The 18,253-nt window shown below is 32.6% G+C and overlaps 2 protein-coding genes across 6 annotated transcripts; one reads left to right on the top strand and one right to left on the bottom strand.

Annotated features, from left to right (window-relative positions):
• Positions 1–268: 268 nt before the first annotated feature.
• Positions 269–6,467, top strand: LOC105172176 (protein NRT1/ PTR FAMILY 5.4). Its single transcript, XM_011093536.3, has 4 exons — positions 269–491; positions 580–797; positions 895–1,394; positions 5,482–6,467. The coding sequence occupies exons 1-4, from the start codon at positions 425–427 to the stop codon at positions 6,344–6,346; spliced, it is 1,650 nt and encodes a 549-aa protein (XP_011091838.1). The 5' UTR covers positions 269–424; the 3' UTR covers positions 6,347–6,467.
• Positions 6,468–9,198: 2,731 nt separating this feature from the next.
• On the bottom strand, positions 9,199–15,779 carry LOC105172177 (glutathione gamma-glutamylcysteinyltransferase 1). 5 transcript variants are annotated; one of them, XM_011093537.3, is made up of 8 exons: positions 15,586–15,779; positions 14,441–14,597; positions 12,575–12,813; positions 11,900–12,063; positions 11,329–11,380; positions 10,325–10,552; positions 9,716–10,177; positions 9,199–9,611 (listed from the first exon to the last, which is right to left on the bottom strand). In XM_011093537.3, the coding sequence occupies exons 1-8, from the start codon at positions 15,658–15,660 to the stop codon at positions 9,525–9,527; spliced, it is 1,464 nt and encodes a 487-aa protein (XP_011091839.1). In that variant the 5' UTR covers positions 15,661–15,779; the 3' UTR covers positions 9,199–9,524. The 5 variants fall into 5 exon arrangements, with proteins under 5 accessions (XP_011091839.1, XP_088741744.1, XP_088741747.1 ...); XM_088885618.1 differs by having other exon boundaries at positions 15,591–15,728; XM_088885621.1 differs by lacking the exon at positions 15,586–15,779 and adding an exon at positions 12,979–13,051 and having other exon boundaries at positions 14,441–14,514.
• Between the last annotated feature and the right edge of the window lie 2,474 nt (positions 15,780–18,253).

The following is an 18,253-nucleotide window of genomic DNA, read 5'->3' as shown; positions in this document are numbered from 1 at the left end:
TATATATAATTATATTATTTTTTGAAAAATTTTAATTGAAATTGAGTTTGATTAGGTTTGAATCATATTATATAATAAATAATATATTTATTATGTGATTAATTTATAATTTTAAAAAAAATTAATTGCATATAAAAAATATATTATATGTATTTATAATTAATATGATTCCATCAAATTTAATTTGAATAAAAAAAATTTGGATTTTCTTTGCCACCATGACTCAGTATCATATATAAGTGATGCTTTGCTTGCTTACCATCTCCAATCCTCAACCACATCAAAATTTTATTACTTGTACAATAGAAAATCTATTACCATAATCTCTCTCTCTCCCCCCCTCTCTCTCTCTCTCTCTATATATATATATATATACCAAAAATTGACCAATATTATTGTTTGCTTTCAAAAAAATTATAATCCCATGCCTGGAAATTCCCCTCTGAAGAACACCTCTAGGGGTGGCTGGAAATCCGCCATTTTCATCATCTGTACGTAATTTTTTTATTTTATTTTTCTATATATACTCTGTTGCAGTTTATGTGATTACGTCTCCCTCCGACTGCTTGTTATAAGCAGTTGTGGAAGTAGCGGAGCGTTTTGCTTACTATGGGGTGGCCGGGAACCTGATGATGTACCTTACGAGGGTGCTCGGCCAGCCTACTGCAACCGCCGCCAAGAACGTCAACATATGGGAAGGCGTCTCGGCCGTCTTCCCGGTGGTTGGTGGCTTCCTCGCCGACTCCTACGTCGGCCGGTTCAGAACCATTCTCCTCGCCTCCACCATATACCTCATTGTACGTACGATCGTCCCTTATTTTACATAATGAAACAGTGCGTAATTCGATGGCGGAAATGTATTTAATTTCGTTCAGTTGTTCATTTAATTCACAGGGCCTGGTTCTGCTGACAGTAGCGGTCTCCGCAGTTCCTCCGCGTGCTCAGGGTACACTTTTCTTCATAGCCCTCTATGTTCTGGCCATCGGCGAAGGCGGGCACAAGCCATGCGTGCAGACTTTCGCAGCGGATCAATTCGACGAGGGGCTGCCGGAGGAGAAGGCGGCGAAGAGCTCTTTCTTCAACTGGTGGTATGTCGGGATTGTTTGTGGCGCCACCGCCGCGGTGCTGGTGGTGATTTACGTGGAGGACTATGTGGGGTGGAAGTTCGGGTTCGGGATGCTGGTGGTGGCGGTGGCTGCGGCGCTGGTCGTGTTCTTGATCGGGAGTCGGAGTTACCGCCGCCAGGCTCCGGTAGGGAGCCCGTTTACGAGGGTGGCTCAGGTGGTGGTTGCAGCCGTGAGGAAGCGGCGGTTGGCGGAGGGGGAGGGGCGTGGGATTTTTGTTGAAGAGGATGGTGGGACAGTTCACCCTTTGGCTCGTACTAGCCAGTTCAGGTACTTCCCCTTTTCCTCCCTTTCCTTTTCATTTTCAATACTTTCTTGGTATATTTTAATTAATTATATTGATTTAAGAATTAATTATTGAAAATATTTAGTTTAGTGGAATTAATTTGCCACTTTTTTAAATATAAAAAAAATCAATTTTAAAAAGAAACTTTTCATAATTTTTCTGTCTAATAATTAAATTATATTAGATACTCTCTATCTAATTCTTGAAATATTTTAATTTACTTTAGTAAGTTGTTTTGAAATATTTTAATTTACTTTAGTAAGTTGTTTTACACTCTGTATGTGCACGTAATTCTTTAATACTATTAAAATAATTTTTTTTAATTTTTAATAAAATATATACATAATAATAAGTCATTAATGGAATTACAAGAAAGTGTCATTTAATTAAAAAAAAGAATAATATAATATCAAAGAAAAAAAAATAACTACCAAAAGATAGTGGAAGAAGGAAAAGTAGATAAATAAATAAGAAAAATAAATTATAATATAAAATAACAAATTAAAAAAAGTTAGATATCAAAATATCACACTCCCTTATTAATAACGTATAGATAAACAAGATGGAAAAAATGTGAATGAGCAAATTACACCCTTATGGAGGAAAAAAAAACGAGCAATTTATCTTCCTGTATTAGTTAAACTGCAGCAATTTATTTTCTTGTATTTTTTAAAATAAAGCAATTTATCCCGTTATCTTATTTTAAAAAAACACAGGGAGATAAATTGTTATTTTTTTATTTAAAAAAATAATTTGCTCATTTACGATATTATAGGAGAATAAATTACATTAAGTGCTGAAGAAAATATTGGGGCTCAAGTGCAATACTGAATAAATAAAAATATTACTCCACTCTCCACAATAATATTGATTTAGACTTACATCTATTGTCTTAATTCAAGTTATTGTGGTTGTCATTTCAAATATTCTTCTTAATGACTTTAGCAAGTCAAATAAACCCTTTTGTGTCTTCTAAGCTTGACCTTTGCGCCGGGTTTTATAGGGAGGGATGGACGTGGACCAACCACCAGTATTACACATAATTATAAATTCTTTCTCGTTATTTGAAAAATTACAAGTATTTTTTAAATATTTAATAAAATTATATAATGTATAAATGGAGGTCTGAAATTGCAATTTTATTCTTGTTGTATCTTTTTTTGAAAAAAAATATAAAAAATATTGAACGAGATGGATGTAAAAATTTAAAAAAAAATATGTAAAATTATATAATTCGCAATGACATTTTGATCCGTTCATTAAATTGATAGAAACTTAAAAGAAGACTAACGGGTTAAATTAGTTGTTAGACGATGATGGTCATAAATGTCAATAAACTTCAACCCACGACAATATAGCCCACTTAACGATGGGTCAGCATCCAATGCGTTATCCATATTTTAAGACGTCACGCCTTTCTATTATTTTTTTTTTTTTGTATATATAAAGTAATACTACGTTATTTTAACACAACTACACAAATTCATCGATAAAAGTAATACTGCGTTATTCTTTTTCTTTAGGTTCGTTTTATTTTTTTTAAATATGGTTTGTTAATTTATATAATTTATTCTTATTTATAATGTATTTTAAAATATAAAATACTATTTATTATGTGCGCGGAATGATGACATGCCATGACGGCTAGTGTTTGAAAAAAATTAAAAGATCCGACCTGTTTCTGGATAGTACTACTTTAGGAAGAATTACATGTTCTTTTTTCGAAAATTCTTGGTTCCCCCAGACCTAAACCAATCATATGACGAGTGCAATGTACTTGCTCTTTGATCGGCGTACGACTCAAGAAAAACGACTAATAACAGAATAAGCATATCCCACTAACTCTATGGTTCGATTGATTCGACGAAACTTTGGAAAAGATGTTTCCGTTTAGTTCCCTAAAATTAGTAATAATAGCTGCAATTTATTGTGCTTTTTTAGTTGATTTTAGGAAAGTTAGAAATTGTTGATGTGGATGGCGGTCTAATTTAAATATAAATTATTATATCACATCTTAGCCTAAGTTAAAATTTAATATATTGTGCAGATCACTGTCTGCATAGATAGCGTGAGATTATTTCTAGTCTTTTTATGGAAGTTTGAAGTTTATTACGTGGAAGTTATGGGAAAATTTTCATTTTACGTCACGAGTTAGTTTTTTTCGATTTTGGTTCTATTATTTTTGAACTTATCATATTATATTTCATAATTTTAAAAAATTTATAATTTAAACCCAAAATCAATTTTATTAAATTTCTAATAAAATCTCCTCAAAAAGACTTGGCGGCGCTCAAGCCGTGCATGTGTTGGGTCTGTCGGTTAAATAAAAAATACTACTAATGGTACAGAGAAACGGATTAGATTTTTTATTTCGAATCATATTTCATCTTCTATTTTAATTGATATGTACGCGCCACCTGTACAAAAATTATGTCATTTACTTTATTTAGGGAAAGATTTTTTTTATAACGTGACTTGTATATGTTAACTGAAATTAAAAAAAAAAGGGGGTAATTACACTTTTGCGTCCGTTAAGTTAGTCACTAAATCATCTGTGATATCCCATGTCCGACCTCATCAATTTTTAGCCTCCAAATTTTCTTATAATGAGCAAAATTAGTCATCATCGTTAGTTGACCGTCTAAATTAACAGGGGATCCTTTTGGTAACTACGGTTATGATTTATTTTGATCGATTTTTACCTGAGAATAAAAATTGACAAAGTTGGAAGAAAGTGATTTAGTGACTAACTTAAGATATGAAAAGCGAATTCCTCTCGATTTTGGTTATTTTCATCTTTTTCCTATAATGCATAACGGGCTATTAATTTTTTGTCTTTATTGTTTGTTTGCCGCTTTTTTTCTCCTCTTCATAAAGGTCCATATGTTATTTTAAATGGTCAATTAACGGTCAAGATTAACTTTGATCATTTTTTTTTAAAATAATAAGAATTAAATTGATGAGATCATAAGAAGGGCTACCAAATGTAAATTTAGTAACTAACTTAAGTGACCAAAATAAAATTAACCTAAAAACATATAATAAAAGTTCGGAATAAAGTATGATGTAAAGTGCTTGAAATACTAAAATATGTAACTTTAATTTATAATATACCATAATTTTATAATATGAAGTAATAATAGTATTCAAATTTAAATACATTTTTTATGAACTTAAATGTACATATATTGGGCTCTAAATATGTATATTAAATAAATATAAGTAAAATATTAAAAAAATTCGAGTTTGGTTCGGTTTGAGTCATAATCTCGTAAACTCAAATCCAATTTGAGTTTTAAAACTCCCCCGTTGTGGAGTTGGATTTGCATCTAACTCGAATTCATTGTCATCCCAACTCACGAGGTCATTCTTTTTATTCTAAAGTAGAATTGGGTCCAAGTATAGGACCAATCCATTTGAATTTAGCGCCTTTATATTATTATTCTTTCTTCAACTGCATCGATATTTTAGAGTAAATTACCGTCTTTTTTCATAAAATTTGGTATATAATTACAGTCTCATTTTGATGTCAACCTAATAATGAGCCATTTTCGTTAGCCCTGTTAGGTTTTCATCTAATTTTTGTAGTGAACGGATTAAAATATCCTTTTGAAATATAATTAAATTTTATATGCTTTCTATTTTTTTAAAAGTATTTTTATGGGTTAATAAGCCTTAATGACCCTCAGATATTTTTAAATTTTTTCTTAAAAAAAAATTAATAATGGTAAAGTAGTAATTTACACGGCACCATCTAGGGGCCATATAGTTATACTTCATTTGAGAAGGAAATTTGTAATTTTTAAATAACAATAAAATATTAATAATTATGATAAATTTCGCGAAAGATAACTAGCTCTAATTTATCTCAAAAGTTACTTAAGGACTAAATTTTCTATTTTAGCTTTATTACATCTTTATTTCATCGAACATATAACCACGACATACATGTATAACGTTTTATATTAAATAAAATCAAAGACATAATTTTCATAATCTTAGCGTGTATAAAAATAAATATTTTATACTTATTATGTGATCGGTCATTTCATAGTTACTGTGATTCTGCAGATTTCTGGACAAGGCAACGATGATAGACGACAAAGACACATCAACTGAGAAAAGGAACCCCTGGAGACTATGCTCTTCAAACCAAGTGGAGGAAGTGAAACTACTCCTCCAACTCATTCCCATCTGGTTCAGCTGCCTCATGTTCGCAGTAGTAACAGCCCAACTCGGCACATACTTCACCAAGCAAGGCAGCACAATGGTCAGAACCATCACACCAACCTTCCACATCCCGCCAGCCTCATTCCAAGTCTTCACAGGCCTCACAATCCTAGCCTCCGTCCTGCTATACGAACGAGCCCTCGTCCCCATCGCCAGAGCCATCACCGGCCGCGCCTCCGGCATAACGATCCTGCAACGTATCGGGACCGGACTAGTCCTATCAATCTTGGCCATGGCTGTGGCAGCATCCGTCGAGGCCAAAAGGGTTAACATTGCACGCGACAACGGGCTCGTGGACGAGCCTAAGTCCGTCGTTCCAATGGCCATTTGGTGGCTGGTGCCGCAGTACGTGATATGCGGGCTTTCTGATGTGTTCACTGTGGTTGGATTGCAGGAGTTGTTCTATGATCAAATGCCGGTGGAGATGAGAAGCGTGGGTGCAGCGGCGTACATCAGTGTGATTGGGATTGGGAGCTTTTTGAGCAGTGGGTTGATATGTATCGTGCAAGGGGTTAGCTCGAGGGGTGGGCATGAGTGGCTTGGGGACAACATTAACAGGGCTAATCTTGAGTATTTTTACTGGGTTTTGGCTGCCCTGAGTGCTGTCAATCTCTGTGGGTATGTTTGTCTTGCGAGGAGGTTTGTGTACAAGAGCGCTGATCAAGGTGGTTTTCAGGGTCGTTCTGGTGAGAAAGAATTGGAGTAGTATGGGAATGTTGAGTGGAATTTTACTTGTTTGCCAATTTTTTTGAAAGTTTGTGGAGTCACCATCATGTGATCAATGTTTTCGTGTTATATATGTTGAGTGACATTAAATGTTTGTACTATCCGTGTAACTTAAATTTTTTTTTTTTTTTTTAGTTTTGGATAAATGTAAATTTCATAAATAGAAAAAAAGTATAAAAGTACAACACAGTCATGAATTATTATGAAGCTTCACCCCCGACAGGCCAAGAGATCCGTTATAAGCGATATAAATCACATGAACTAACAGAATAAAGAAAGACTCATGTAATTAAACTCAACAGTGTAACTTAAAAATTATACTATCGATTGTAGAAAAAAATATAATTTTAGTCCTGTAAGTATGGGGATAACCATTTTAGTCATATACGAAATCATTTTGATAATTTTATTTTGTAATTTTGAAAATTTCGCAAATTAAGAACAAAAATAGCCTAAATTTGTTAACATGAGAAGAAAAATGCACGCTGGTCATGTGTATGTAACGTGCACTTTTTCTGTCATTTTTATCATCATTGTGCGAAATTTTTAAAAATATAGAAAAAAAATTGGCAGAATTGATTTGTATAGAACTAAAATTACTACTCGCCATATGTACATGATTAAAAATTCAATCTCAAGCAAACACTATATATGTATTTAATTAGATGGAAGAGAAGAAAGATCAATTGATGAACAATTTATCAAAATTGATTGAATGGATTGGCCTTTAAAATGTATACATAGAAAATTAACTTTAGAAAGATAGTGGAAGAAGGAATTATATTTTTTAAAAGTAAAATAAAAATGATAAAATAAAACTACATTTTTAAAATATGATGGTGGTAATTTAAATTTTTGTATCTTTCAATTATACAATAATAAGAAAAAGAATTTTTTAAACCAAGCATTACTTGATCTGATTTTGGACTCTTTTGTAATGCAATTCAATATCAATGAATTTCTTCACTTATAAAAGTACAAAGAGATTACAAATTGATATAGAAACATAAAAATAAAATTCATATGCATTGTATGAAATAATTATTTATAAAAAAATATATAAAATCACTAAATTGTTAATCAAGCTTAATTTTAGATAATTATTAGATAATAAAATAAGTAAACATATCATATTTTATTATTATTAAGAATTAAAATATGATATATTGATTAAATAAAACTCTATGTGAAATTGATATAAAATATTGAATATGTAGTAAATATATATAACAAAAACTAAAAAATAAAGTATTAAAAAAAAGATACAAGTAGTTCAAGAACTTTCGAACAGAAATACTTAAGTTCGAGCTCAGCTCATAAAAGAGCTCGAGCTTAAGCCAGCTCAACTCAAACTCAAAAATTTTCGAGCTCGTTCGAGCTGTCTCGGCTCGACTCATCTTGTACTCCTAGACCAACATGCCAAAAAGCAAGTTAAATTTCAGATTATCTCATAAGGTTGTAAAATTTTGTAAAAAAAAAAACCCTAATATACTAAATAATCTAATAAATATGAGACTCAAATAAAAACTACAAAAAATACCAAACTGATTAAGGTCTACAAAACAAAAAATTGACAAGTGGCTGCCAACGCACCGCTTCCCTTTCAAATTGCACGCGCACACACAAAAAAAAAACATATGCAATTCACACATTTACACGCATTCAACGGTCCCACTAAATGGGATTCGAACATAAAGTAGAGAATTGAACAACTCTTTATTTGTCAGTAAAATATTATAAGTCAGGTAATTAAACAATTAGTATTATCTATATATGTTTTATTTCTTTATGGTATTACTTTTACATAAATCCATTATTTGTGTTGAAACTGATTTATCTAAAAATGTATGAGTGATGGATGATTTAATTTGAATGATGATATTGTGTATGTGAAATGAGAAAATATATTGAAATATTATATTTGTTGAATGACGTGTTGTTGGTGCTTGTAAATGAAAATATGTTCATATATAGTTTTACATTACTAGTTGCTTACAAGAATGGTGATATGTGAAAATAAGGGAATGGTGGAAATTGAATATAATTGTGACATGGGTACTCTTTAATGTTGTTGAATAGCCTGTGTGGCGAAATGAAATGAAAAGAGCTATAATGCGATATAAAAAGAGCTATGATGCGATATGAAAAGAGTTATGATGCGAAATGAAATTGATAAGCTTGTGTGGCGTGTCAAGGGGATTTATTTAAACATTATGTAATGAATGGTGAGATTGAGTTGATGGAGAAAATACCACATCACCCTCTTATAAGCATACTAAAAAAGAAAGTGTTCCACTGACTGTCCTATTATTGTGATATGATGGCATCATGAGTATAACAAAATCGATGTAATCTTATTTGTATACAGAAAGATACTATGATACATCTTGTAAGCTTATTACAAACGGGAGATTTCAATTGCTTTACTTATGTGGGATGATTGCTTTGTGGATAAAATGAACCTTATTGGAATCAAATTGATCACATTTTATATATGCTACTTAAGTTGTCCTGTTTGAAACTATGCCTGATGTGCATGTATAGGTGATGCCGGTTATTTACTTAGTGAGTTGCAAACTCATTCCTCTACTAACATTTTTCAGGTATAGATCTTTACCCACCGAAGGCTAGGTCCAAACTTTATATTTCAATCAAGTCGAGCCAATATACAGACACATTCGTCAATAAAGACAAAAATCATATTTTAGAATTGTGTAAATATGAATTAAAAATGAGAATAACTTATGAACTAATTACAAAAGTTTCATGTTGTGGAATCTAATAGGCATATGTACAATCTTGTAGACGAAATGATAAATTTGCTAGTGATGATGATGAGATTACGTGTATATATATACTCAATAGAGATTGTATTATGTGTTTATTTACATGTATAAACAAAATTTACTTTAAGTGTGATATTTAAAAAAGATAAAGTTATTGTGGGGTGCTACAGACATGCATAAGCAAAGGCGTCCTGTGCATCTCATATAGTGCAATTCAGGGACATCAATTATTCTGCTCCGAACAGCAATCATTCTGTAGGTGGAGTCTAGAAAGCATTGAGGACAGTTCATGCCCCTACTGTTACTTACATTAAGCCTACACCAGACAAGAATTGAAGCAGTCAGTTGTGCTATAACCAAAATAATACTTACTCAGATCATCGGAGCATCCAGATCATCTTCCACTCTGTTATCTTTGCATCTCTTGAGAAGGAGGAGCTGATCTCTCAAGTGCAAAATCTGTTATATCCAAAATGAGATGTTATTATTATTATTCTTTTTTCTTTCGGGGGGAATGGGGGTTGTTAACGGAATTGAGAGGGTCAAACGCAACAAATATATACCTCATCCTGGAGAAATGGAGGAAGACTCTCTATAGAAACTAAGATAGATATCTCCTCCGAAACCTTTCTGTCTTTAATGGCAGACCATGTTCGAGGTGGCAATGCCAGTAGAAGTGCTGTAAAAACATCACTGCTTGCCGGTTGCATAGCCGAGCAACCACATGAGTTGCCGAAAGTGCAGGAATTAAGCTCTCTTTGAGACGAAGAGACTAGACTAGCAACTCCCTGTTCGACAGTGTGGTTGGCCACTGTCCCAGAGGCTACTGTAACATGCTTGTCACTATTGGTAGCCTTATAAGATCCTGCACATGTTTCTCGACAGCAAGCACCAGCTGCAATATTAGGCAGATGACATATGTGACCCAAAGTTTGTTCTGTCCTGCAAAATGAATTTTCAGCAGACAAGGTATTGGTCACATGCTTGTAAAGGCCAGTCTCTTGCACTAGTTTCAACACCTCCTCCTGAGAAATTGGATATATAAGTGAAGTTGGCGAAGAAAACAAAAGTAACACTATGGAGTTGTTAAAAACTTCACCGTGGATGACGGATCATAGGCACAACTACAACTGTTTGAAAGTACAGACATAGATGTTTCATTTGTTTTTTACCTTCATAGCAAGTTTTGATTTCTCTTCTTGGCTTAGAGCTTGATGGACATTCTCTTTTCTGCAGACCTCCACCACCCACTTAATGAACTCTGAAAAATCTGATGGTAGAGATAAGAAAACAGTCGAAATGGCATGTTTTATGTCCTTGACATTATCTGAGCTTAACAGCACTGGAACATCATCCATCAAGTATTTTGCAGTACTAATCCAACTCTCATGTTTGCAGCTCTGCCAAACAGAATCAAAGTACAAACTCAATGGAGCTGCTAAGAACTATAGGAATGAACTTAGATTTGTAAGAATATAAGAAACTGACCTCACACCATTCAAGAGACAATACAATAATAAACTACCATAAAGTTAGCTGATTCTTTGGGGAAAAGGGTATTTTCCCTACCGTGTTTTATTTTGATTGTTGGTTGTTGCGAATCATAAATTGATTCTCCAAATAACTATAAAATCACAAGAGGATCACAACAAAGTCTTAGTGATTCTTGTGATATCTATATGATTTGATTTTGGAAATATTTCCTTATTTTTATGTTATACACATATGTATTTCACCTATATAAATAGGTGGAGGTTATATCATCAAACTAAGAGTAAATAATATGATTTAGGCCTTTGGGCATTTGTCTCGTGAGCGTAGGTCATATGACCAAACCATGTAAATGTTCGTCTTCTATTTCTCTCTTCACTTATCTAGAAATCTAACATTGGTCAGTACGCAAAACGATATTGATGGAATGTATTCATAATGCTAACAGTTCTATGTCCATTTGAACCCCATAAAGCGAGGAAAGCAATGCAATCAACAAGGATAAATCCCTAATAAATTACATAAAATTATACATAATCTAGGTCACTTTTCTTTCTGAGTTGTTCCTTAGTAACGGAACTCGCTTCTGGAAGGACAGGCATAAACATGTCTAAATCCATTATCTGCTTGTCTGTTCTTTAGCTTACAAAGGTTGGTAATGAAAAATCAGTTATATAGATCATACCATGGCATAAAGCAAAGCTGGTGCTCTTTGCTGCCTAGACACAAGCATGAACCTGAATACAAGTAAATGAAACAATAAGATAAGCTTTTGATATTTGTTTCAGCAACAAGACAAATGTTTGCTTCAATATGCACTGCCTAATTTAGATCAAACGAGGAAAATAATAGCTTCAGTATGTTCCTATCTTATAAGGATCTTTCATTTCTGTTCTTTAGAAAATGAGCAAGGACTTGAAGATGGACTGTTGGAATTATTTGACAAAGACCTTCCAGTAAGGCTGAAGGATTAAGGTCAGCAAAATAAGTTAGCCAACATATGTTGCCAACCAGAAACCATCGACACGAACATTATTCCTGCCATGTAATATACTCATTGAAATACTATGTTATACACAACACACCCCCACACACACCTAGTACACAAAGTGGCATTTGAACAAATGTAAAAGAAAAATTTTAAACTACTTTCAAAATAGTAGGTAGCATCTGAATTTACTTTTTTCTCTTTCTACACCTATTGACAAAAAAATTCTTTCTCTAATAAGTGTGGCCATATCTTTATTTAAGCATACCCTCTGCGTAGTCCAGTTGCTTCAACAACAGTATCCATGGCTTCCCAAAGAAGTGAGAGTGGAACCCAGTGAGGAGGATATTTAAACCTTGCAACATCAAGAATCAGCACCATATCACTCTCAGCATGATATCCACCAATGGGAGAAAAATGACCTGTTCCAGTCTGCAATAAGTATTAGACAATTCATCAGTGGAACCAGCAAGATAATGCTATTATGACAAGACCTTCCCAAACTTCAAGCTGATATACAAAACGCAGAGTCAAACAAAACATTCAGTGATAGAGAGTGTTTTTACATTCCAGAGATTCATAGGTCTACTTTGGCTTTTTTTCACTTTTTCCTAATGAGCTTTCTTGTAGAAAAGTTTTCAATTGAAATACTATCAGACATTATGAGAGCAACAATCCAGCAAGTCTGTTTTGAATTGTATTTTTCCTTTCTGAAATAAATAAAGACTATAAAATATTGTTATTACTTAAATCAAATGAGATACTTCTAAACAAGGTAGCACCTTATATGTAATAGTGGCATTAAGAGCTCATGAACCAATAATAGATGTACATACAAGAGACCAGCACACAGAATGGCATACTACTAAATTTGTGATGGTTAGAAAGAAAAGAAGACATCTGAAGATGTGAATAAAATAAGAAAAGATAGTTAGACGTCTACCTGCTTAAAAACTCTTCTACTATATGATGAGATCACATGACAATCATCTGATGTAGAACACATCATTACATACTTCCGAAACTCATCAATAGAGCTCTGATCAGTGCGAAAAGCTTCGACATTGGCACCTGCACAGCGTGCCAAACATACAACTTTCCCAAATGATATGCCCTTATCGCGGACGTTTTCTAGTGGCTCGCAGCAATCCAACATAGTTTCATCAAACCATCTCCAAGGTCCTGTATTTGGATTCCAATAATTTCATGACAGAAAACTCCAACAAGTAATAGAGATGAAGCAATTTCCACTTTTAAGAAAGTCGTTTACAACAAAAACCAAAAAAGGAAAGTTGAGAATTTCAAATTTCAAAAAGATGTTCTTCAGTTAAAGAATCGAAGATGCACCATATCTCTCTCCTCTGTTGCTCACCTCCTCTTCCTACTCAGAGTGAAGGGTAGCAGAACACTCTGTTGATGTCTGGAAATTGGGGCAAAGCATAATTTACAAGAAGTATGCAGACAACCCAAGGTAGATAAGGCAGCAACTAATTTCTCTTGATTGAATAAATTAAAGAAACCATTAATGTAAAACAGTTTTCAGAAATTAGAAGTTTTCAACTCAAGAAGAGTCATTAGATTAATAGCAGAACTTTTTTATAAGCAGTGGACATAATTATTGCAAAAATGAGTGGTTGGGATAAAGGTCAAGGAAGTGAGACAGTTCCTCTGATAAGAGGGCAAGAAGTCTGTTAACTATTAGTAAAGGAGGCTTGGGGTTGAAAATATATGGTGTTTGGAATGAGCAGTTGCAGGTAGGTTTGAGATTTAGCTTTAAAGACTAACACATTATGGATAAAACAGATCCATGAAATTTATCCAAAAGAGTTGATTGGTATTGGCAAAAAGGTAATGAAGACAAGGGATTTCCTTGCACTTGGATGTCAGAATAACTGGTGGACAACAGATTTAACAGGACCTATATTCTATTAAATCTGGATAGTATTGGCTTCTGGTTAGAAAATATGTTTACCCTTGCGCTGTTGATTTGGAGTCTCTTCGACATTCCTAAACATAGTCTTAGTTTCCGGATAGCAACTAGGAAAATGTTGCTAAGAAAAGCCAGGTTGCAGAGACACTGTATTCGTGTTCAGAATTGATGTTTGTGTGCCCTGCATTAACTGTCCTGAGGGTAGTTCTCATCTATTCTCCGTTTGTCCACAGTCAAAATATCTTTTGGTGTTCACTTCAAATTGAATAGGAATTAAAATTCCTCTTCAGTGGCATAGACCGATTTCCGTCTTAAACATGCTCAATTTAGTAAAGTAAGAAAGGAGTTCTTGCTGCTTGTGTATACTACATATGGGCTGAAAGAAATGGTAGATGCTTTCAGAATGTTGAAACAAATGTAAATGCTATTTCCCATTGGTGCAAGCTGAAGTTGATATCAGGATTCGTTCTGTTATTGAAATGGTGTTTTCGCAGAAGTGTGGTGTCACTTAGACTCCTTGCATAGGTTCTTTAGTTCTTTCTAATTTGATTTGAGTATATTGAGACTACTGAGTACTTAAAAATAAGATTATGTTTGCAGCACTCCTAGAAGATGGCTACATATAGACTCTTTATTTAAGCACTTTCTGATGTATACAAGTTTTCCAACAGTAATGAAGTTATATTTAGTATCCAAAATATAACCATATATTGAAAAAAATTCAAAAATTGGTAGTAATATGACACTCAAGCAATAGTAATCAAAAAATTCAGCATGGTGAAATCTTGGCAATGTCACTTAAATATATGGAGCAGTCCATGAGTAGCTGAAACAGCATTAGCCATGCAAAAGTTCCATTCTTAGCATAACAAAAGTTACCTTTCCATTTTCTACATGGATCAATAGCAAGGGCATTCAAGACCATTGCAAGGGTGGTCAAACCACAATATGCAGGCTCAGATTGTGTTTGATAATAAGAAATCAACTTGAAAAACCCTTCCATATTTCCTTTTTGAAGTGACTCCCCGAAGAGTTTCTGAAGTGGCAAATCATACGGAAAGTCAGTCATTTGAAAATACAGAATGCCATGTCCTCTATGCTGCAGAAAATTCTCATGCTAGTAGCTTATGCACAACTGGGTGGAAACGATTACTGAAAAAGGGGCCTAAAGATGGGATGATATATGGTAATATCAAGAAGAGGGAAGAGGCAATGGTGGTAAACTACTTATGGTACTACCATGTTCATTTCTGCAAAGGATATAGAACAACTATAGGCTTACTGGCTTAGATGCGAAATTAACTTCACAAACAATAAAATTTTCACAAATTAATTTGAAATGGATATACGAAATTTGGTCATGAAGCCAAAATTAACAAAAAAAAGAAAAATGATTCTGGACAAAATTGAGCGTCGATAGTTTTGTTAATAGATTGCCTGAAGATAATGAAAAGATAACCTTATTTTTCACCATAACTACAGTGCAAGAACTTCCATACCAGTTGGCCTACACGTCTTTAATCAATCCATATGCAATTTGTCTCATACTTTGAACAAACTTATATACTTAATCACCATTTCTTGAATTATTTATTTCTTCCTGGGGCACTAATGCAGCACAGGCAGATAGAACCACTTGCTGTCACTATCTTTCAGTTACCACAATGAGAAATTAGATTTTGAGTATAGAAGAGAACAGACAAGTTACAAGAACCACACTTCCCTAACCAGGAAAATAGGGCAAACATGAATCAAACTACTCAACGAAAACCCAACTCGAGATCAAATATGAAACGTTCATCTCAGTTCATAAACGAACATAACAAACTCGACTTGAAATTTCTGCAAGATTTGCAGCTCGACTCCACTAATTAAAAGTCCTAAAATGTGAAATAGATCACATCACTGCTCACTAAAAAGCTGCCTCAAGCTCATCTCAACTCTCACATCAATTCAAGCTTGACAATAAGCATTTCGTATACATTGCTTATCACGAAGTTACACACACGGGAACAGGAGAATACCTTGCCTTCAGGAGAAGAAAAATCAATAGCTGGAGGAGAAGGAAGGGCGCGCCTGTAGAACCCCGCTACCGCCATTTTCACGCACAAACACACTTCACTGTGTGCGGACGACAATGCTGCTACTATCCCCGCCTGAAGAAGCGATTTTCAAAAGTTCTCTCCGGGACGTTAATTGGGCTGGCGGATCAACCAATTAGGTGCCGCCAGATTGGGGGGTATTTCCGTCGTTTTACATACAATGAGAAATAAGGGTAAACAGGTAATTTCAGTGTTGGTCTCCATTTGTTTGGAACTTTGAAAGCTATGGTCCAGAAGATGAAATTCCGATTCCTTCTCCACATGGTTTTGTTTGTACTTCGTTTTCTATAATTTTTTCGTAAAATTATGAAATTTGATATAATTATAAATATTTTTTATTATGTAAAATATTATTATTATTTTTAATATTTGATAAAATTATGAGAGTATTTGCATGAGCTTCTAAAAACTATTTTTCCGCTTTGGGCTTTAAAATAGTACTTTTAAACTATTTACAATATCAGCTTCTAATGAAATCTTTAAGAAAAGCGCTTTTAAATCAAATAAATGTTTTTTGTAAATAAATTCAACTTTTTTTTTACTATTATACCCTCATTATAATAATTTTAATTCAATTTTACTATTTTTAATTTATTTTTGAAATTACATATTTAAAGTTCATATTAAAATTTTCAAATAATTCGAATAATTTTAACATATCAAATTTATACTTTCACATATTAAATATTTAGAACTTTTATATTTTATTTGTTATATTATCTAATTATATTATTCCTATACCATTAAAAAATATATTACGCAATGGAAGTATAATTGAATTAAACATTCACTTTTCTTTTAATATTTAAAAAAATATAAATATAAATATACTAGTCGAAATAAAATTTATTACTTTTTGTGGAAAACAATTATTATTGATAAACAACAAGTGCAAATATAAGAAAAAATATTATTTTTAAAATAAATAGGGATAAAATAATTTTTAATCAATTAAATTTATTTTAGAAGTGATTTTCTCCAAACACTATCCAATTTGGCGCGCTTCTGTTTGTTTTTCACTTCTTTTACAAATTCTATTCACTTCTGATTCTACTACAACTTCCAACTTTCTCTGCAAAAAGTACTTCTCTCAAAATAGAAGTTTTTGCAAATACTCTCTATATCAATTTTGAATGAAAGCTTGGAACTGTCAACTTTACTCTTATTTTGACGATTATTCACAAGTAATTGACCCATGCACGAATAATGTTTAAAAAAATATATAAAAATCTCTCTGTATTTTTAAAATAAAGAAAAATTACCCCACTTATTGGTGTATTAAACACACTATTCTTTTATTTTTTTTAATTATAAAATGACTTTATTTAAACACCATTAGATTTTAATTAACATAAATTGATAGTTATATCTTATCCATTATTATAAATTTATGGTTTAAAAGGGGACTTTACACATTTTTCCAATAACAGGGATTTGAACTGCCCCCAAAATAATATGATAAAGAAAATTCAAAGAGAAAATGCAAAAATAAAAAAAAAAATGTGCTGCAAAGGTGAGATAAAAACAAAATAACATAAAATGCGTTTTTTTGTCTGTAAATTGGAAAAGGTCATAAATTATAAAGTATAGATATATATATATATATATATATATATATTTGAAGTGAAAACGATGAATTGTTATTCTTTTTGAATAAGTCGATTTCGATCATTAATATCAAATATTAATATCTAACAACTGTCAATAATAATAGCAATCATATATTATTCATCAATATCAAATAATTATATCTGACTAACACCTACTATTAGAGTAGAACAATACCTACTATTATTAAGTATATTAAGAAGGTGATTATTCTTCCGGTGCATTTTGATTTTTTGATTTAAAATGTCAATTTTAAATCCCTAATAACAAATGTTTTAATTTATTTGGATAGTTATAAATTCAAAAAATTTCAGATATTTCAACTCTAATTTTAATTTATATTTTTTTAAATATTGATGAATTTTAAATTCGGATAACAAATATTTCAATTTTTTTTTTTTTGAGAAACCAGATGGTGAAGATATCATTTAAAAACCATTCCAAGAGCAAAAAAAATCAGTGCAAAAATCAGAACAAATCAAAGAACGAAATCAAAACAAGAAAAAAGTCATTTGAAATTATTTTTCAAAATTTTTTTCGTCAAATTCAAATCTTTTAATTCAGATAAAGTTTAAAGATTTATATATAAAAAATGAATTATAAATTTAATTTGATAATAATCTTATCGTAGTATTGATGAGGTTAATTTTCTAAAGACCAAATTGTCCTTGACATGACTGATCTAACCGACCCACACCTGACACACGAACACTAAGATGATGTCACGTGGCAAGCTCATATGCGGTACCGTACACTATAAATACCAGCATTTATGATATTTGTGGAAAGTGCACTTATCACGTTCTTTGATCTCACTAGCTCTCAACTGATCGCTTTCGACTCCACTTTTTCTAACTTAAGCATCGGAGAGCCTTAATTGGGGGCTTCCCAACAAACCTAACGTGTGTTCTGTTCTCAGGAGAGCTCGAAGAAGGGTTCAACGACCCGACCTTATGATACCAAGGCTCAGCGATCCGAATTA

The sequence above is a fragment of the Sesamum indicum genome, linkage group LG10 (genome assembly GCF_026168435.1).
Source record: "Sesamum indicum cultivar Baizhima isolate 11 linkage group LG10, ASM2616843v1, whole genome shotgun sequence".
Lineage (NCBI taxonomy): Eukaryota > Viridiplantae > Streptophyta > Magnoliopsida > Lamiales > Pedaliaceae > Sesamum > Sesamum indicum.
The sequence above is the reverse complement of the archived record's forward strand: the minus strand, read 5'-3'. Positions and strand labels throughout refer to the sequence as shown.

Excerpts from the sequence above, each read along its gene's own strand:
- LOC105172176 (XM_011093536.3), top strand. The coding sequence starts at position 425 with ATGCCTGGAAATTCCCCTCTGAAGAACACCTCTAGGGGTGGCTGGAAA. Across the intron at positions 492-579 it reads ATCCGCCATTTTCATCATCT|TTGTGGAAGTAGCGGAGCGT; the intron begins GTACGTAATTTT and ends TGTTATAAGCAG. Across the intron at positions 1,395-5,481 it reads GCTCGTACTAGCCAGTTCAG|ATTTCTGGACAAGGCAACGA; the intron begins GTACTTCCCCTT and ends GTGATTCTGCAG.
- LOC105172177 (XM_011093537.3), bottom strand. The coding sequence starts at position 15,660 with ATGGCGGTAGCGGGGTTCTACAGGCGCGCCCTTCCTTCTCCTCCAGCT. Across the intron at positions 14,598-15,585 it reads TTTCTTCTCCTGAAGGCAAG|AAACTCTTCGGGGAGTCACT; the intron begins GTATTCTCCTGT and ends TTGCCACTTCAG. Across the intron at positions 10,553-11,328 it reads CAGCTTTGCTTTATGCCATG|AGCTGCAAACATGAGAGTTG; the intron begins GTATGATCTATA and ends TCTGTTTGGCAG.